Raw genomic sequence first — 14,769 nt, forward strand, 5'->3', positions numbered from 1 at the left:
AGTGAAGACCCCTCTCTCTGCCAGCCCTTACCCATGGTTTGTTTTCTTATGCCTGCTGATCTCCTTCTCTCCTTCTATGATCCACTGGAGGATCTTCTGGTTTCTCTCCACATCTTCAGGAGATCCTGGCATTTCATAGTTGGCACCATCACTTTTCCCTGAATCGGTCTTCTTAACATTCCTTTTGGAGAGCAGACTTGCTTTCCCACTGCAAGAACAAAGCTTGAGACATCAGTGCTTTGAAAACCACTGTGAGCCAGGGCTGAGGATGGACACATCTGTCTGCAGACATCTCCCACAGTCCACAGGCTCAAACCAAACATGCTGCATTTAAGCCTAAGAGCAAGACTGGCTAGACCTGGGCACAGCAACTTCTCTGCCCAGTCACTTGTGGGGAAAGGGACAAATAAACCACAACCCTGTGGCAAGATCTGCCACAAGAAGGGCTGTGTTAAATGCCCAGCTCTCTGCTCAGGGCACGAGGTTCCTCCTGGTGCTGCAACCCATCAGCTGCCTCTCCATAACTGACCACTGCTTGAAACCTGGGTGCTCCCTATCATGCCCCACTGATACCCCAAACTCTGACTTGCCATGTTCAGCATTTGTTTCTCATCCTGATTTGAACTGATGCTTCACATGTTGGTGGAAAACCTCCTCCCAGCAAGGGTGGGCTGCCTTTCATGCCAGCCCCCTTGGCCACCATAGCCAGAGGGATGCCAGGCAGTTGCCAACAATGGCTACACCTTTGGCTTCAGCAAAGGCTCCTACAGGAACCCCATAGCTCCTTGCCCACACACATGGCCATGAGCCCAGCTGAGCAGCCCCAGGTTGAGGAGGCCACGCAGAATTCCTGTGCTGGCCTGTCATTGTCACAGCCTGTGATTTCATGGGACTCTCACTGTCCTAATCACCCACCCACTTTATTCCACAGGACCTCTCTCCTTCTCATATATAGCAAAAATAACCTTTGATTTTTTTTGTGAAAAAGCCTGGAGACGTGTTGCTGTGGATCTACAAAGGCAGGCCAAGCTGGCATCTTGTCTGCTTCTCCCCACACAAGGATTAACGGGTATCAAATAAAACTCTTCAGCAGCAGATTCAGTGCAAATAAAACCAAACCCCCTTTTTCTGCAGGTTGTCACCAACCCACAGACACAACTGTGGGGGCCTGTGGGGACAGCAACATGGCTGGGTTCAACAGGGAGCCAGAGAAGTCACAAGAGACTGCAGGCTGCCAAACAAGACCATTTGGATGCAAACCCTTGTTCTGTGAAGCTCCTAATCCAAGGACTGCCAGGAACTGTGAGCTTGTGCCAGAGGAAGGACAGCTCTGAGTGTGCCCTATTATAATCCCATTAAATACATGCTGCAGTTGCTGCTAGAAGGAAGTCTTGTGTCTGGATGGGGCTTTGGGTTGGAGCAGCATGGCCATGCCCTTCTCTGATGAAGCAATAACCCTTTCCCCAAAGAAACAGGGCAGGTTTAAGTGCTTCTCCCTTCCTGGAGAGCCTCTACACTCTGTTCCCCTCCTGCCACCCTGGAAAGCTGGTCCTGTCCACTGCAGACCCAGCCACCTGCCTTCACAACACCCCAAACCCACAGGCTTGGGGAGCCAGACACACTCAGCTTTCCCCTGTGGCTTCATCCCAAACGCTCATCCTGGACAGCCCCAAGCTGCACTCCTGCCTTTGCCATCATCCAGTAATGGGACCAGCAAAACCAGCTGCAGTGGAGGAGCTCTGCCCTCTCCCTGCAGCATGGAGGGGATGGAGGAACTCAAACAGCCAAGGGAAGATGGACAGCAGTCCATGTTGCAGCAAAATGGCTCTTCTGGGCAGAGGGTGCCCTACCCTGGAGCACATCCCCCTTGGACAGCAGTGCAGCACCCAGTGCTTTGTTAGGAAGAGAAAGGAGCCTTTCTGGTGAGGGGGTTAGGCCTGGCAGTAAGGAGGGTTTTTTGGCCTCTCATAAACACTTCAAGAGACCTGTTTCCATTACCCAGACCTTGAGACACAGCCCTACCTAATATGCAACTCCTGGTGCATGCAGAAGTAGATCAGCACCTGCAATTTCTAAGCACCTCCGCTGCTTTAAGGAGCATAAAACCTACTTTATAACCAAGGCCACTGAAAATCCTGATTAAAGTGTGTCTTTCAGCACCAGATTAGAGAGATAAAAAGGGGTCTCATAAGGCTTACTGGGGCATATACATTTCTGAAGGGGATGATCAGTGGAAGGCCCTCAAACCATGTCCCAGCATAAGGTTTCACAAGAAAATGTGGTTCAAACACTGTTCCACATCTACACACTACAGCTTGTTTATGAAAGAGCTTCCCAGAGAAGCCACAGCTTTGGGAGTCCCATTGGGGGTTCCCTGACTCACCTGTAGCCTAAAGAGTCCATGGGGACAGGGGCTATGCCCAAGTTGTCACTGTAGTTTCTCGACTTTGTTGCATAGTTATGTGAATCTACATTCCAAGCAAAGCTGTTTTGCACTCGCTGCGTGGCCTCGGCCTCGTTCTGCTCTTTTGGTTTCATCATGCTGTGGTGATGGATGTGGTGGTGGTGGACATGTTTATGGTTGTATAAGTTAGTTGCATCCAGTTTCATTCCTGATTTGGTTGCATGCTTGCCATGCCCTGGAGGAATTGTTCCCAGTGTCCCTGCCAGCTTTCCTAGGTGGCCGCTTTCTGGGGACCGCGGTTTTGGAGAGTGCCGGCCAGGTCCTGGAGACTGGCAGCCTGGTGTCTTCATCACACGCTGCACGTGCTCATCCAGGATGCTTTCAGGGTTCTCCTCGTGGGCATCTCTCATCTGCATCCCACCACAGCCCATCTCAGCATAACGAGGAGCAAAGTGGTGAAAGGCTTGGGCAGAAGGCATCTTGTGGCTCATGACCAAGGGACCAGAAGAGATATCTGCATCCTCACCTTCTTCTTCCTGCAAGAAACACGGGGACAATCAGAGGATGGCAGCAGAATGGTGGAAGGGGTCCCCAGCCCTACCTTCTGCTCACAGCAGGGCTGCTACCAACCCTTGGGTTAGGCCTGGTTTAGTCCAGCCAGATCTTGAAAGACTTCAAGATGGAGACCCATCACCCCTCTGGAGACCTGTCCCAGATTGATAGAGAATTCCTACTGCTCAAGCCAAGCCTGTGCAGTCTGGCTGCCACCAAACAGAGCAGCCCAGGTCTCTGTGCCTGCTTTCTGAGCCACCATTAGTAACATTCTCCACATGCTCCCCAAAGAGACCGAGGCGAGCTCTGACAGGCAGCCCACACATCACAACCAGGGTTTACAGACACAGCTTCCTGACCAGCCTAACAGCTCCATCAGGCACAAGAACAGGCACAACCGAACTAAAAATCTCTCCAAGTCCCCTGAAGGTGGTTCTGTAACAACCAGCAGTGGAAACACAAGTTACTGCACCGTACTTGTGACTTCCTACACGCCTTTGGTAAGGCACTGCTTCAAAGCACATCAGATAAACCCAGAGCTACAGGATATGTGGCAAATCAGTTCTGAGTCAGGTGAGACCGGGGGGGTTCTCACCCAAATGACTATTTCACAAGCCAAAGCCAAGAGTGGGCTGTAACAGGAAGGGGCAAGTGAAGGTCGACAACTGCATGAATGGTTTTGAAAATCAAACACTGATTTCTCCTGGGCGTGCTAAGGCTGGAGTGAAACACTTCATGCAGATAACAAAATTGGTTGGAAGTAACTGCTTGTTCTTGCAGTTCATGCTGGTCTAGGACACGCTGTTAGCAACTTCTAAGTCCTTGCCAGGAAGAATTAAACTCCTCCATGCTGACAGCCACAGTTTTGATGCTGACGAACTACTTTACACTCCAACATAAACTCAGATATTTATGAAGTTTCTTTATTGGAAGTCAGGATTCCTATTTGTTTTAATTACATAAGCAGGATTCCAGCAAGCCCTTTAATCCTGCTCTCTTTTCCTCCTTTGGCACAGTAAAGAACTCAGTTGCAGCACAGGGTATCTCTGCCCTGCCAGATAAATGCATCTGCTGGAAAACACTGACTCCCATCAGCCTTGCCTGTCAGATGCCATCATCCATCACTTGCTAACCAGCTTCAAAGTTTCAGCTGCTAACCACACAGCAAGAAAGCAAATAACAGACTTCCTCCCAGTGTCACACCTAGGGGTTCAGACCTGGAGCAGGGACAATGCCAGGCTTTGAAAGTGCCAAAGGTGTGGGCGCTGCAAGCCTGGGGTGTGACACGATGCTGGTGTCTGGAGGGGACACACCACTTTGTAACAGATCCCTTTGAAGAACTTCAGAGGCACCTTTCATGTACAGCCACTGCAGCCTGCCCTGGGCACTGAGCTCAGGGACAAGCAGTGGTGAAGCATGTGCTGATGAAACCCCTGCCACTGGGGTGAGCATTTAGTAGCAGTTTCTGATAACCCAATTATATGCTCAGCACTTGGGAGGCTTTGGGGGCTGGTGCCTCTCAGGTTTAAACACCAACTAACCCTGAGGAATGGCAGCATGACTTTTCTGCTCAGAGCCAGCCAGTGCTCTGGCAATGCTGTCACACCAGAGCAAGGGGGCATGAGAGTGACAACCCAAGGTGGCCCAGCCAAATGGGTGCCTGGTGTTTGGGAAATCCTCTGTCTGCCTGGAACTCCCATCTTGCAGGTAACAAGGACTTCTGCTTCAGGACCAAGTTCAGGGTGGGCTAAGGGGAGGAAAGGCATGCACTGGCTCTCTCTGTTCACTTTGGCTCAGCTCATCTGTGTCACTGAGCAGATCTGGGCCTCAGGCAGGCCACAGGCAGGAGCAGGTGGTGCTGGGGTGGGTGATGTGCAGACAGGCCCTGGGGTCCTGCCTTACCATCCCCCAGCACTGGCCTCAGCCTCACACCAGGCAGGAAAGCCCCAACAGCGAGACAATGGCAGTAACAAAGGAATCGGGGCGTCTATCCCAAGATGTCATCTCTCCTCAAGCTGGGCAAAGGTTTAAGTTCAGGCTACAGGTACCAGTTGAGCTGAATCTTTTCACCTGCTCAGTCTGCAGTGGAAAAACTGATACATGTGGTGTGGGGTCCAGAGCTGTGTTTTGGCATCTCACTGCAGTGAACTGGGCACAGCTTGGAGGTGAGCTGGGCAGAGCTTGGCACAGAGCTGGGCACAGCCTGGCAGTGAGCTGGGCAAAGCTGGGAGGTGAGCTGGGCACAGCCTGGCAGTGAGCAGAGCCTCTGGGTGGGAGGGGAACCTCAGGTCCCACAGCCACTAGATGGTGCTTTGTTGACATAATATTGTCAGAAGCCTCTTCCACGAGCTCCCAAGGCAGCGGCAGGCAGAGATGCAGCTCCAACTTTGCTGACTGTCTGCTGAGCTATTTTTACTCTCCAGCAAGGCTGGGGGTGCCCTTCCCTTTGAATCAGGAGGCTGAGGGCTGCACTGATGAGCTACTGGGCAGTGATACCTCGCTGCAAACCCCCTCCTCTGCCTCCTCCCAGTCCCACCCATCAGGCTGCTGCTGGCTGGGAAGGCAAAGCAGCTCTGCTAAGCACCAGTGCCTGTTCGATCATCATGCAAATGATTTCCCTCTTTAGTCAGGCAATGTTTTATATTCAAATAGTGAGAATCTCAGCAGTGGCTTTGCTTCCTCCTGGCTTGTTTTCCATGCACTCCGTTCAGAGAGAGTGATCTGGATGATGTGATACTGATCTGTATGATAAGATACTACAGATTTCCTGCATGGACAAGAGGCTGAACTGTCTCTAAAACTAATATGGGAAAACCCAGTATTCTCTAATCCTCTACCACGTTGCTCAGAATAATTAATCAATTCAGAGTTTGTTTTTTTGTAAAACACAAATCTGTCAGTCTCTTCAGTAAAAGGCATTTGGTTTCAGATCAGATGCCTCCTCTCCACGTTACTACATGACATGGCTTTGAAAGGGAACCTGCAGGCAGCTCAGTATGGAAGAGAAAAATTCTTTCTTCCTAGCTTTTGCAAAATATTTGCAGCCTCTCTGCTAAGCTGATAACTGCCTGGTGTGACTAACACTGGTGGTTTTCCCTGTGCTGCTGTGCAGTGAGCCGTGCAGACCCAGGAAGAGGTTACCCTGTAGTCTGGTGTTCAGGTCATAGAAAAAAGCCCTGAGATCTATCAGGATTCCAGCTCTCCCTCTTGCTGATACCAGCAGCTCCTGCACCTTAAGTGCTGACCTAAAAAAGCTACAATTGCTTACTCTGAGATTTTCCTGAATGGCTAATGCCAGATGCCAGCCAGTCAATGAAATACATTCTTGGAGACAGCAAAGAGATTTAATATATAGCATTAGTGGGAGTCCTGGGCTTAAAAATAGATTAAGTCACATAAAAAAGTGTTTAAACAGACTTAAATATACTCTCTGGCACAGAGGTATTTGCTGATTTTATGGTATTGCTACTGGCAGCTTCTTCAGGGAGGCAGAGGGCTGGAATAATGTAGTTCAGTACAGGTGGGGGCTGCAACAGAGCCACAGCAGGAGGAGGAGGAGGAGGAAGAGGAGGAGGAGCAGGAGCAGGAGGAGGAAGAGAGCTCTAGGACTGAGTAGAAAATGCTGCTGGTTACACTGGCTTTGTCTAGAAAGCAACAGGCACCAGACAGGACAACAGTGCAATTCCAGAAGAACAGGAATCTAATCACAAAACAGAACCTTGCTGGCCTGTTCTGGCTGGATGGGGAGTTTGCTGGAAAATGCCTGGAGCTGGAGGGGACCTTACAGATCCTTCTGCCTCCCTCAGTTCTCTGCATTTGAAATGCAGATGTGATTTAAAGTGAACAGTAGAACCTCCAGCTCTTTTCTGTTTAAAGAGTTACTGGATGAACATTTGAAAATCCTCCAGTGGGGCTGAAGGTTCTTCCCTGGAGCCCCAGAGGCTCAACCTCCCTGAAAGCAGAGAGCCAGGCACCAACAGCTCTGCTTGAAGAAGGGCTGCAGGTTACCCAGCACAGAGCCTTTGACTCAGGGCCACCACAGTTATTAACTGCAGAGCCCCACGATTTCAGCCCACAGGGCTGCAGTTAAACTGACACTGGTGATGTTCAGTAACACACACACTGTCCTCTGGAATGTGCCCTGTATGCCCAGCACAAGCTGTGCAGGTACCCATGAGAAGCAGTGCCTCAAAGAAAAGGTGTTTGAATACTGCTGAATGGGGATCTCACACAGGTAAGTACATGACCAGTACCTCACTCTTCACCTTTTGGAGCTTGCTGTGGAGCTAAAGACCCATGCACACTTCTCATGGGTCATCTAACAAGTCCCTCAGGCTCTGAAGGGCCCCAGCAGCACCAGGGCTCACAGCACTCAGTGCCACTGGCTGGGTATCCCCAGCCACCCCTGAGGAGTCACAGTGTCTCTCTGCCCAGGAGAGGGTTTTTGGATGACACATCTGAATGGATCAGGTGTTATCTAGGGATGTACTAGGCACTGATGAGCAGAATCCTTTGGGTTGGGATAGGAACAGCCTGATAACAGACACAAACACCTCCAGGCACAACATCATCTGCCCTCTGGTTACCATTTGTGTGGGAAACAGGGATCACCGAAAACCTCCCAGGGGGAGGCAAAGCCCCGTTACTCAGCCCCAGACTCGCATGGAAGGGGTTGCTCACAAAGTCAGGAGTCCAGGGTGCCAGTGAGGGTGGTGGAAGGGCACCCACAGTCCCCAACTGATGGCAGAAGTGGGCACTGCTGATGTCACACACAGGGAGGGAGCACTGGAGCTCAGACCCTGCATGACGGGGGGAACAGCACCATGAAAGCTCCTGGGGCAGCAGAAGCCTCCAGGAGCCCCGTGCAAGCACTGACCATGGCACTGGAGCAGGGAACTGGTCACTCCAGTTGCTTTCACAGCACCTGAGAGCTCCCTGTGGCACAGAGAGAGGCAGGAAGGTTACTGACCGCTCGCACGCGTTTAAGGCGCTCCTCTAATTTCTCCGCCGCTTCACGTTGCTTTTGTACTTCCTCCAGACGGTTGATCAGTTCTGCAGCAAACTTCTCTGGTTCCACGTGGATATCCTTTGGCATTCGGTATGTACGCTGCGGGGAGAGCACAGCAGGGGTTAGCAAGGGATTCATGAGAAATCCCACGTTTCTTTGGGAGGCTTTGATGACTGGAAATGCCGGTTGTTCTGGTGGGGAGCTGGGGGAGGACAGGCTGGCAGGCACTGAGGTGCAGCCCAGGACCTGGGGGCTGGAGGCTGAGCCACCTCCACGAGCTCCCTGCCTGGCACCAGCTCCACACACCTCCCCATGTAAGGAAAAGGTTTTCTGGAGTTGTAATTCAACAAGTTCTTTTGGCACCAAACTCCACTTAGGGATGGATGTGCTTGGTTTTCTCCCAAGGTACACATGGTCAGCAGGAATAAGCTGGGCTTAAAGGGTGGGAAAAGGATGAACAGACCACTCCATCACTCAAAAATCCTGCTTGTAGCAGTTATGCTTTGACTTTGATAGAAATGAAGACTCTGGAGTTCGCTTACTCAGCTTATCCTGGGAGGATCAGTGTGTGCCAGTCTGCAAAAAGGCTCCTATTCCCACAAAGCACCCTCTCCTCCTGGAGGATCCTGTAGGATTGCATCTCAGCTCTTCAGAGCCATGCCATGACTCCCTGCTGGCTTTATCAGTACAGCACCCTTACAAGTACAGGGATGCCATTTTACTGCTTGCTCTGGGTGAATAGATGAATATTTATGGCAGTTCAAGGGCATTCTGGATTCCTTATGCTGAGTTACTTTGTCCTGAAATTCCTGAGCTCTGGGATAAGAAGTTTGTGTACTGAATATGAAACTATCAGCTGCTGTATTTCCCCCCTCATCTTCATCCTTCTGCATTATTTCATCAAAATATTAGAAACAATGAAATGACACAGCAGAGATAAAAATTTAACTGGGAGGAAAAACAGTTGGAAAACTCAACAGCATAAACCCTGCATTCAAATATTTCAATACCAACACGAGAGAAATATACACTCTTATAGGACCAGAGATAAAACTAAATGTGAAGACATGAGATAATTCACAGCAAAAGAACAAATGCAGCATCAGAAGCAGACATGGAGCTTGAAAACTTTAAAGGAGGATGAGAGACCACCCGAATTTATCCCAGACCAGCCAAAAGATCAAAGCAGAAGACTAAAGTACTGCTTTGCCTCAAAACCTGACAATAGTATGCAAATCGTATTGGCTTTGCTGTCTCTGCCCCTGGCTGAGGGGAAGGCAGGGAAGAAAATCAGAGGCAGCAAGTGCTCACTGATGGCACCAAGGAACTGAGGACATATCTCATGATACCCCTGTTGGGCTGCAAAGGTCCCAGTTGAAGCACTCCTTGTTTTGCTTGCCAAGAGGAATCTGCCTTCTGACCCTGCCAGTACATCTCAATCCCAGGGACCCACCGGAGTTGGGAACAGCCCCAACCAACCATCCCTTCCTTCATCCACATATGGAACCATTGGAGAGGGCACAACATGTGTGAGCTACAGGTGCCTCCCACCCTGGGATGACATCACTGCTGCCACCAGGACCTCCAGCCCTGAAAATCAAATTAAAAAGAAACAAAACCACAGAAAAAGATTTTCACCTGCAAAAGTGATGTTTAATCTTGAAACATTGGCACAGGCGCCAAAGCAGTGTGCTTTGTCCTTGTGTTGTCCAGAAATGGGCCCCAGATGTGCTCCAGCATGGGGGAAAATGTGGCAGAGCTGGTTCCTGCTCTCCCTGAGGAGCCTCCAGGATCCAAGTGATGTCTCCCTGTTCCCTGGCATAGCCCAGGGGAGCATCTCTGGCCAAGAGAACCTGCTTTCTCCAGAAACCCCAGACCCACGACCACCTCTGCCCACCTTGGAAGGCAGCACCAGCAACTCCCAAGGAGGGAAGTCTCTCTCTCTCTGGCCTGACAAGTCACACCCCAAGGGGTGATGTGCTCCCTCCCTCCTGCCACCTCAGACATACCAACCCTCCCTGAGGTTGTTTATATGCCACCAGCACCAAGCCCTGCTCCGTTAGACACTTAATGAGCCTAATGAGAGGCAGCTCAGAGCTCAGCAGTCACAGTCTTGGGTCTCCCTGTTGCAGTTACCACAGAAAAGCACAACAGGGAAAGAATTTCTCTTTATTTTCATAGTCTTTGATGCAATGCAGCATCTCAAACCAAAGGCTCTCCTGAGCCTCCAGCAGCAGTGGGTACAAAGGCTCTCTGGAAACCTGAGCGTCCAAGTCCTGTCACAGGAAGGTGGTTCCTTGCAGGTCCAGCAGTGCTTAAGGACCACAGCTCTGTCTCTGATGAGGATCTGAAGTCATCTGGAATCACTGCTGCATCCAGAGAACTCAAGGTGAGATGATTCTGGTCTCTTACAACTAACTGATACCTCAGCATGTGTATCCACAGTGTCTCAAAGGCTGGAGGTGACTCAACTACACAAATTACAATAACTCACCCCAAGAATCTTTAGGACAAACTTGTCTTTGAAAATCTGCTGCACCTGAAACACTCACTGCCCTGTCCCTGGAGCTTCCCACTCAGCACAGCAGCTTGCAGAGGGCAAATGCAGCCCCCTCTGTGCAGCCATCTCTGCAAGGGTCTCCCTAAGCATCCAAGTTCAGTGCAGCTGGAATAAACCTCACTTCACCCCATGGATACCAGTTGTGTGTGCCCTCCATTGTCCTGGTGGGTACCTGTAAGGGTGGCTCAGAGAGCTGGCAGGCAGGATGATGCTCTGAACATCGCTGTGGGTCTGACTTTATTCCTAGCTCAAAGGATGAGCTACACACACTTCCCCAAAACTCACAGTAGTGCAGAATAATGAATGCAAATTCCCTGTGTTGAAACAATACAGAAAATTGCTGAGCACTCTCTCTGTCTCCCTGGACAGCAAACATGGATCGCACTGACCTGATTCAAAAAGACAACAAAGTGTTTGAAACTTTTATCAAATGACGGGCCTGACTTCAGAAGGGAGACATGGGAGACATGCTCCATCAAAAACCAGCCAGGCTGAGCCTGTGCCCAAAACAGGATCCTTCAGGGCTCCAGGATTTTGAACCTGCCTCCAGATTCCCATGGGTGCACAGAGGCCTGCCAAGGCAGCTGTAAATAAGCTGTTTGTTGCTCTGAAATCAGAAGGGCTCCCAATGCTTTAGTTCCAAGTAAAGGATGCAGCACTCCCCAAGAGCTGGCTGCTTTTGGAGGATCCAGTGCTCCAGTCTGGAGCACAATGAGGTCTCTGCACATTCTGCATCAACAAGTCAGAAAGGAAGCACCTAATTTTAAAGACCTGTTTATCTACAGCTGTTTCCTCTAATGTTCTATTACTTACCTACTTGTTAGGTCTGCCCAGAACCAAACCACACTGAGATGGGAAGGTTGCAGAGGACTGTAGATGGGAAGCTGAATGCCAGGTGGACTGGGAAAAAAGGAATGGCTTGAACTGGTCTGGATGAAGCAATCTTTTCTTGTGACAGCTCTGAAGATGGATTTCTTGGGGTACCCATCACCAGAACACTGCCCTTGACATGTGAAATGCCTGAAGCTCTGGTACCTTAGGGAACAAGTACCCTGACAAGAACATGTGAGACACACAAGATCTCCAGTAGTTCCACTTAGCACCTGCTCTCACATTTTCTCCTTTTCTTGGAGCTGACAAAGTAGGAATTGCAGGGATTTTGCTCCATGAGGTAGATGCAGGTCTTGGGTTTTGATGGATTTCACCTTCTCTGAGAAACTGAGGTTTGGGGATCCCAGCATCCAAAATGTGTGGTGCTACCATGATCTACATGCGAAGAGGCTGAAAGGGAAGAATCTCACTGCAGTTTGTGCAGGTTCCCCTTGGAATCAACCTCAACTGCTCTGAGATAAAACAGGCAGTCTTCCAAAATTACACTGGGTAGAGGTCCCAAACCAGCCCCACGATCCACAGGTTGGGCTGAACCACTTCTTACAGATCTGAGGCAGTGGAGTGGCAGCCAAGTGGAGCTGACAGCCAAGGAATTCTGTGCTGGTAAATCTCCCTCTTCCACAAGAGGTTTGATGCCTCCATGATGCCTGAGGGGCTGATGTTAGATCACAAGTCAGTCTTGGAAATGAAAGGAAGCCAGCAGGGTACAGAAGCCAAGTTTAAAGAACTTCTGAACCTCCTCATTTCTTAGACTGATACATTCCTCTGTGATGTAAGTTTTTAATGGATAAATGGTGTTTCCATACCTGAACCTCATGGATAGCTGGATTTCAGCATCCACTTTAGCAGCACCCAGGGATTAGCCAGGAGTCCCACTGCTGCAAGGTGTTTGAGGGAATGGGATGAAACAGCCCATGGGAATCCTGAGCAGGTTCCCACCTTGCAGGAGCAGAAAGCTCATGCAGCTCTAGTTACCCTGGCACAGGAGACCAGGCTCCTCCTGTGCACTCCTCACTTGTACAGCACAGCAGAGTGGTCACCCACAACCTTCTCAGGACAGTGCAGAAGCCACCTTGCAGAATCCTTGATTGTGGGGCAGGGCAGGGCAGGGCAGGAGAGCTCGTGCCTGATGATCAAGCTACAGCAACAACATCACAAAATGGCTTCTTTGTGCAGTTAAATAAACTAACCAACCATATCCAAGTCTTTAAGCTTGAGGATGGATTTTTCTGAATTTGCTGTGGAAAAGGAGGACCTCCCGTCCTCTTCTGGGAATGGATGAATGCCAGAGCCAGAGTAAACACAGGGTATTACAGGTACAGCCCTGCATTTTCTGGGCTTTCTCCATTCCTTTGAGAACTTGCTTACTCTTTCCTTCCTTGGTGCTCCAAGACTCTGCTTAAATCCAAGACAGAGAAATGGAAAACCACATGAAAGCAACACTCACACACTGTGTAATGGGTTCCTGCCAGAGGCACAAACCAGAGGTCTCGCTCTTGCTGGAGATCCTCACCCACTGCATTCCTGGGCAGAGTGCCACTTCACAGAACACAACTTTTCCAAACTTAGAGCGCTGGTGAGTTGGTAAGTGTGGAAGGTGCAGATCACAGCCATCCATGACACATGTTCTGCTGCAGAGCAGGGCGTCCCCCAAACCAGCACACGCCGTCGTTACTTGGAGGCAGCGCCGTGCTGGAACTGCCGGGCAGTCTCCCATGAACACACAATCACTGCAGTTTATAGCTCCTGGACCTAACTACAAGTGCTGCTATTAAAAGCAATACAAGTCCTTTCAGAATTTTGCATAATAGCCCCGTAACTCATTTGTCAGGGAACAGCAAGGTCTGTAAGGGCCTTCTGAAATGACTTTCGGAAGTAGGAGGTTCCCCTTTATCAGTAGGAAAACATGCCGTGCATTCTGCAGGCACTATCAGCATGGACTCTGGCTACACTGGGGAGATATGAGCCCATAAAGACCTTCACTCAAAGGTTGTGATTTCATCACTGCCACATGTTTAAAGGCAGCTAAGCTCTGAGTCCAGCCTGCTTTAGCCACGGGCTGTGGGACAGCCCAACCACCGGCTCCGGAAAGCAACACTTGGAGGAACATTTGCATGGCTCCTTGCTAATTGGGCCCTTTAATTCAATAAGCGTGTAGTTAGAGGTGAATTTTAAAGAGTAACTTTATAACATTTCACACTGGTGTTGTCAAAACACATTGTCTAATTACCTTCTCCTTTCTTGGCTGATTGATAAGCAAGGGCAGAGCAGTGCCTCTCTGAAGTCGATGCCAATTCTGTGTCAGTAATTGGCTGGCAGGAGGTGCCAGAGTGTCTGAACTAAACTTTTATTCCCTGGAGAAAGACTAGAACTAACTCGACTTCTCAGTCCTCTGCTCCCATATAAATATGTGTCAAGATGCTTTTTTCCCTGGGACTTAAAATTACAGTGCAGAACCTAATGGGAACAGTGGATGTTTCACAGAAAAATCCTTGTGAAGCATCTGTGTGTAGTTTAGGAAGAATATGTAATTCTAAAAGAGTGTGTAGGTAAATAGGATAATATAAAAATTTATAAGCAGCAGGTGGCCAATTTAAACCTTGTTTTTTCCCCCTCCTTTTTTAAACTGGTTTCCAAAAGGTTGATAAAATTTAATGCTAAGTAAAACTAATTAGCCTGCAAGGAACTGCTGCTGGAATGACACTTATTCAGTTCAACAAAAGAAATGTTTGGCAGATGGAAGTTCGTTAAAGCAGAGCTCACTATACATATTTAATGCTCCAAACTCTGAGTTTATAACCTGCAGTTCATCGAGGCATTGCCAGTGCACACCATCAACAGAAAGCCACTATTATTTTTATCCAAAAGGTAAAGCCACTGACAAGCTTTGAAGTCGGAGAATATTCACTCAGTAGTTCCCACTGTTGGGGAACAGCAACAACAATAACAACAAAAAATAAAGGCCAAGCTTTCAAACTTCAACTCTAACAAAGCCATGCTTACAGTAAAAACGGCATCAAGTGAAATAAAAAGGCACCCAGCCAGCCTTTTCAACAGCAACCACACTGTGAAAGCAACTGTGTGAAAAGAGAGGTGACTGAGCAAGGATGGCTGTGAGCGTCCACAGCCAGGGCTTTTATTGTCAACCCAGTGATCAAAGCACAGGAGACCCTCTTAAATCTAAGGAAAATAATCTAATTTAAAAGGCAAAACAAAGAGTGGTGGTTTTGGTGTGGTGTTTTTTTTTCCTTTAAATCAGATTAAAACAAGGGTGTATTTCTGCTGGTATTGTGCTGCTTTGAGCAGGCAGGATGAGAACAGCTGCATCAAGTTTGAAGGCACTTCTGGAAAAAG

At 49.3% G+C, this 14,769-nt stretch overlaps 1 protein-coding gene across 6 annotated transcripts in view; it reads right to left on the reverse strand.

The window, feature by feature from the left end:
* AXIN1 (axin 1) overlaps nucleotides 1–14,769 on the reverse strand; it is an 84,902-nt gene that overhangs the window by 8,883 nt on the left and 61,250 nt on the right. For all 6 annotated transcript variants that reach the window (XM_071571035.1, XM_071571040.1, XM_071571038.1 and 3 more), the window contains exons 5-7: nucleotides 7,926–8,063; nucleotides 2,384–2,940; nucleotides 32–208 (exon numbers count right to left, since the gene is read on the reverse strand). In XM_071571035.1, the coding sequence (XP_071427136.1) occupies nucleotides 32–208; nucleotides 2,384–2,940; nucleotides 7,926–8,063 (872 nt within the window). The remainder of the gene's footprint in view (nucleotides 1–31; nucleotides 209–2,383; nucleotides 2,941–7,925; nucleotides 8,064–14,769) is intronic.

The sequence above is a fragment of the Pithys albifrons genome, chromosome 16 (genome assembly GCF_047495875.1).
Source record: "Pithys albifrons albifrons isolate INPA30051 chromosome 16, PitAlb_v1, whole genome shotgun sequence".
Lineage (NCBI taxonomy): Eukaryota > Metazoa > Chordata > Aves > Passeriformes > Thamnophilidae > Pithys > Pithys albifrons.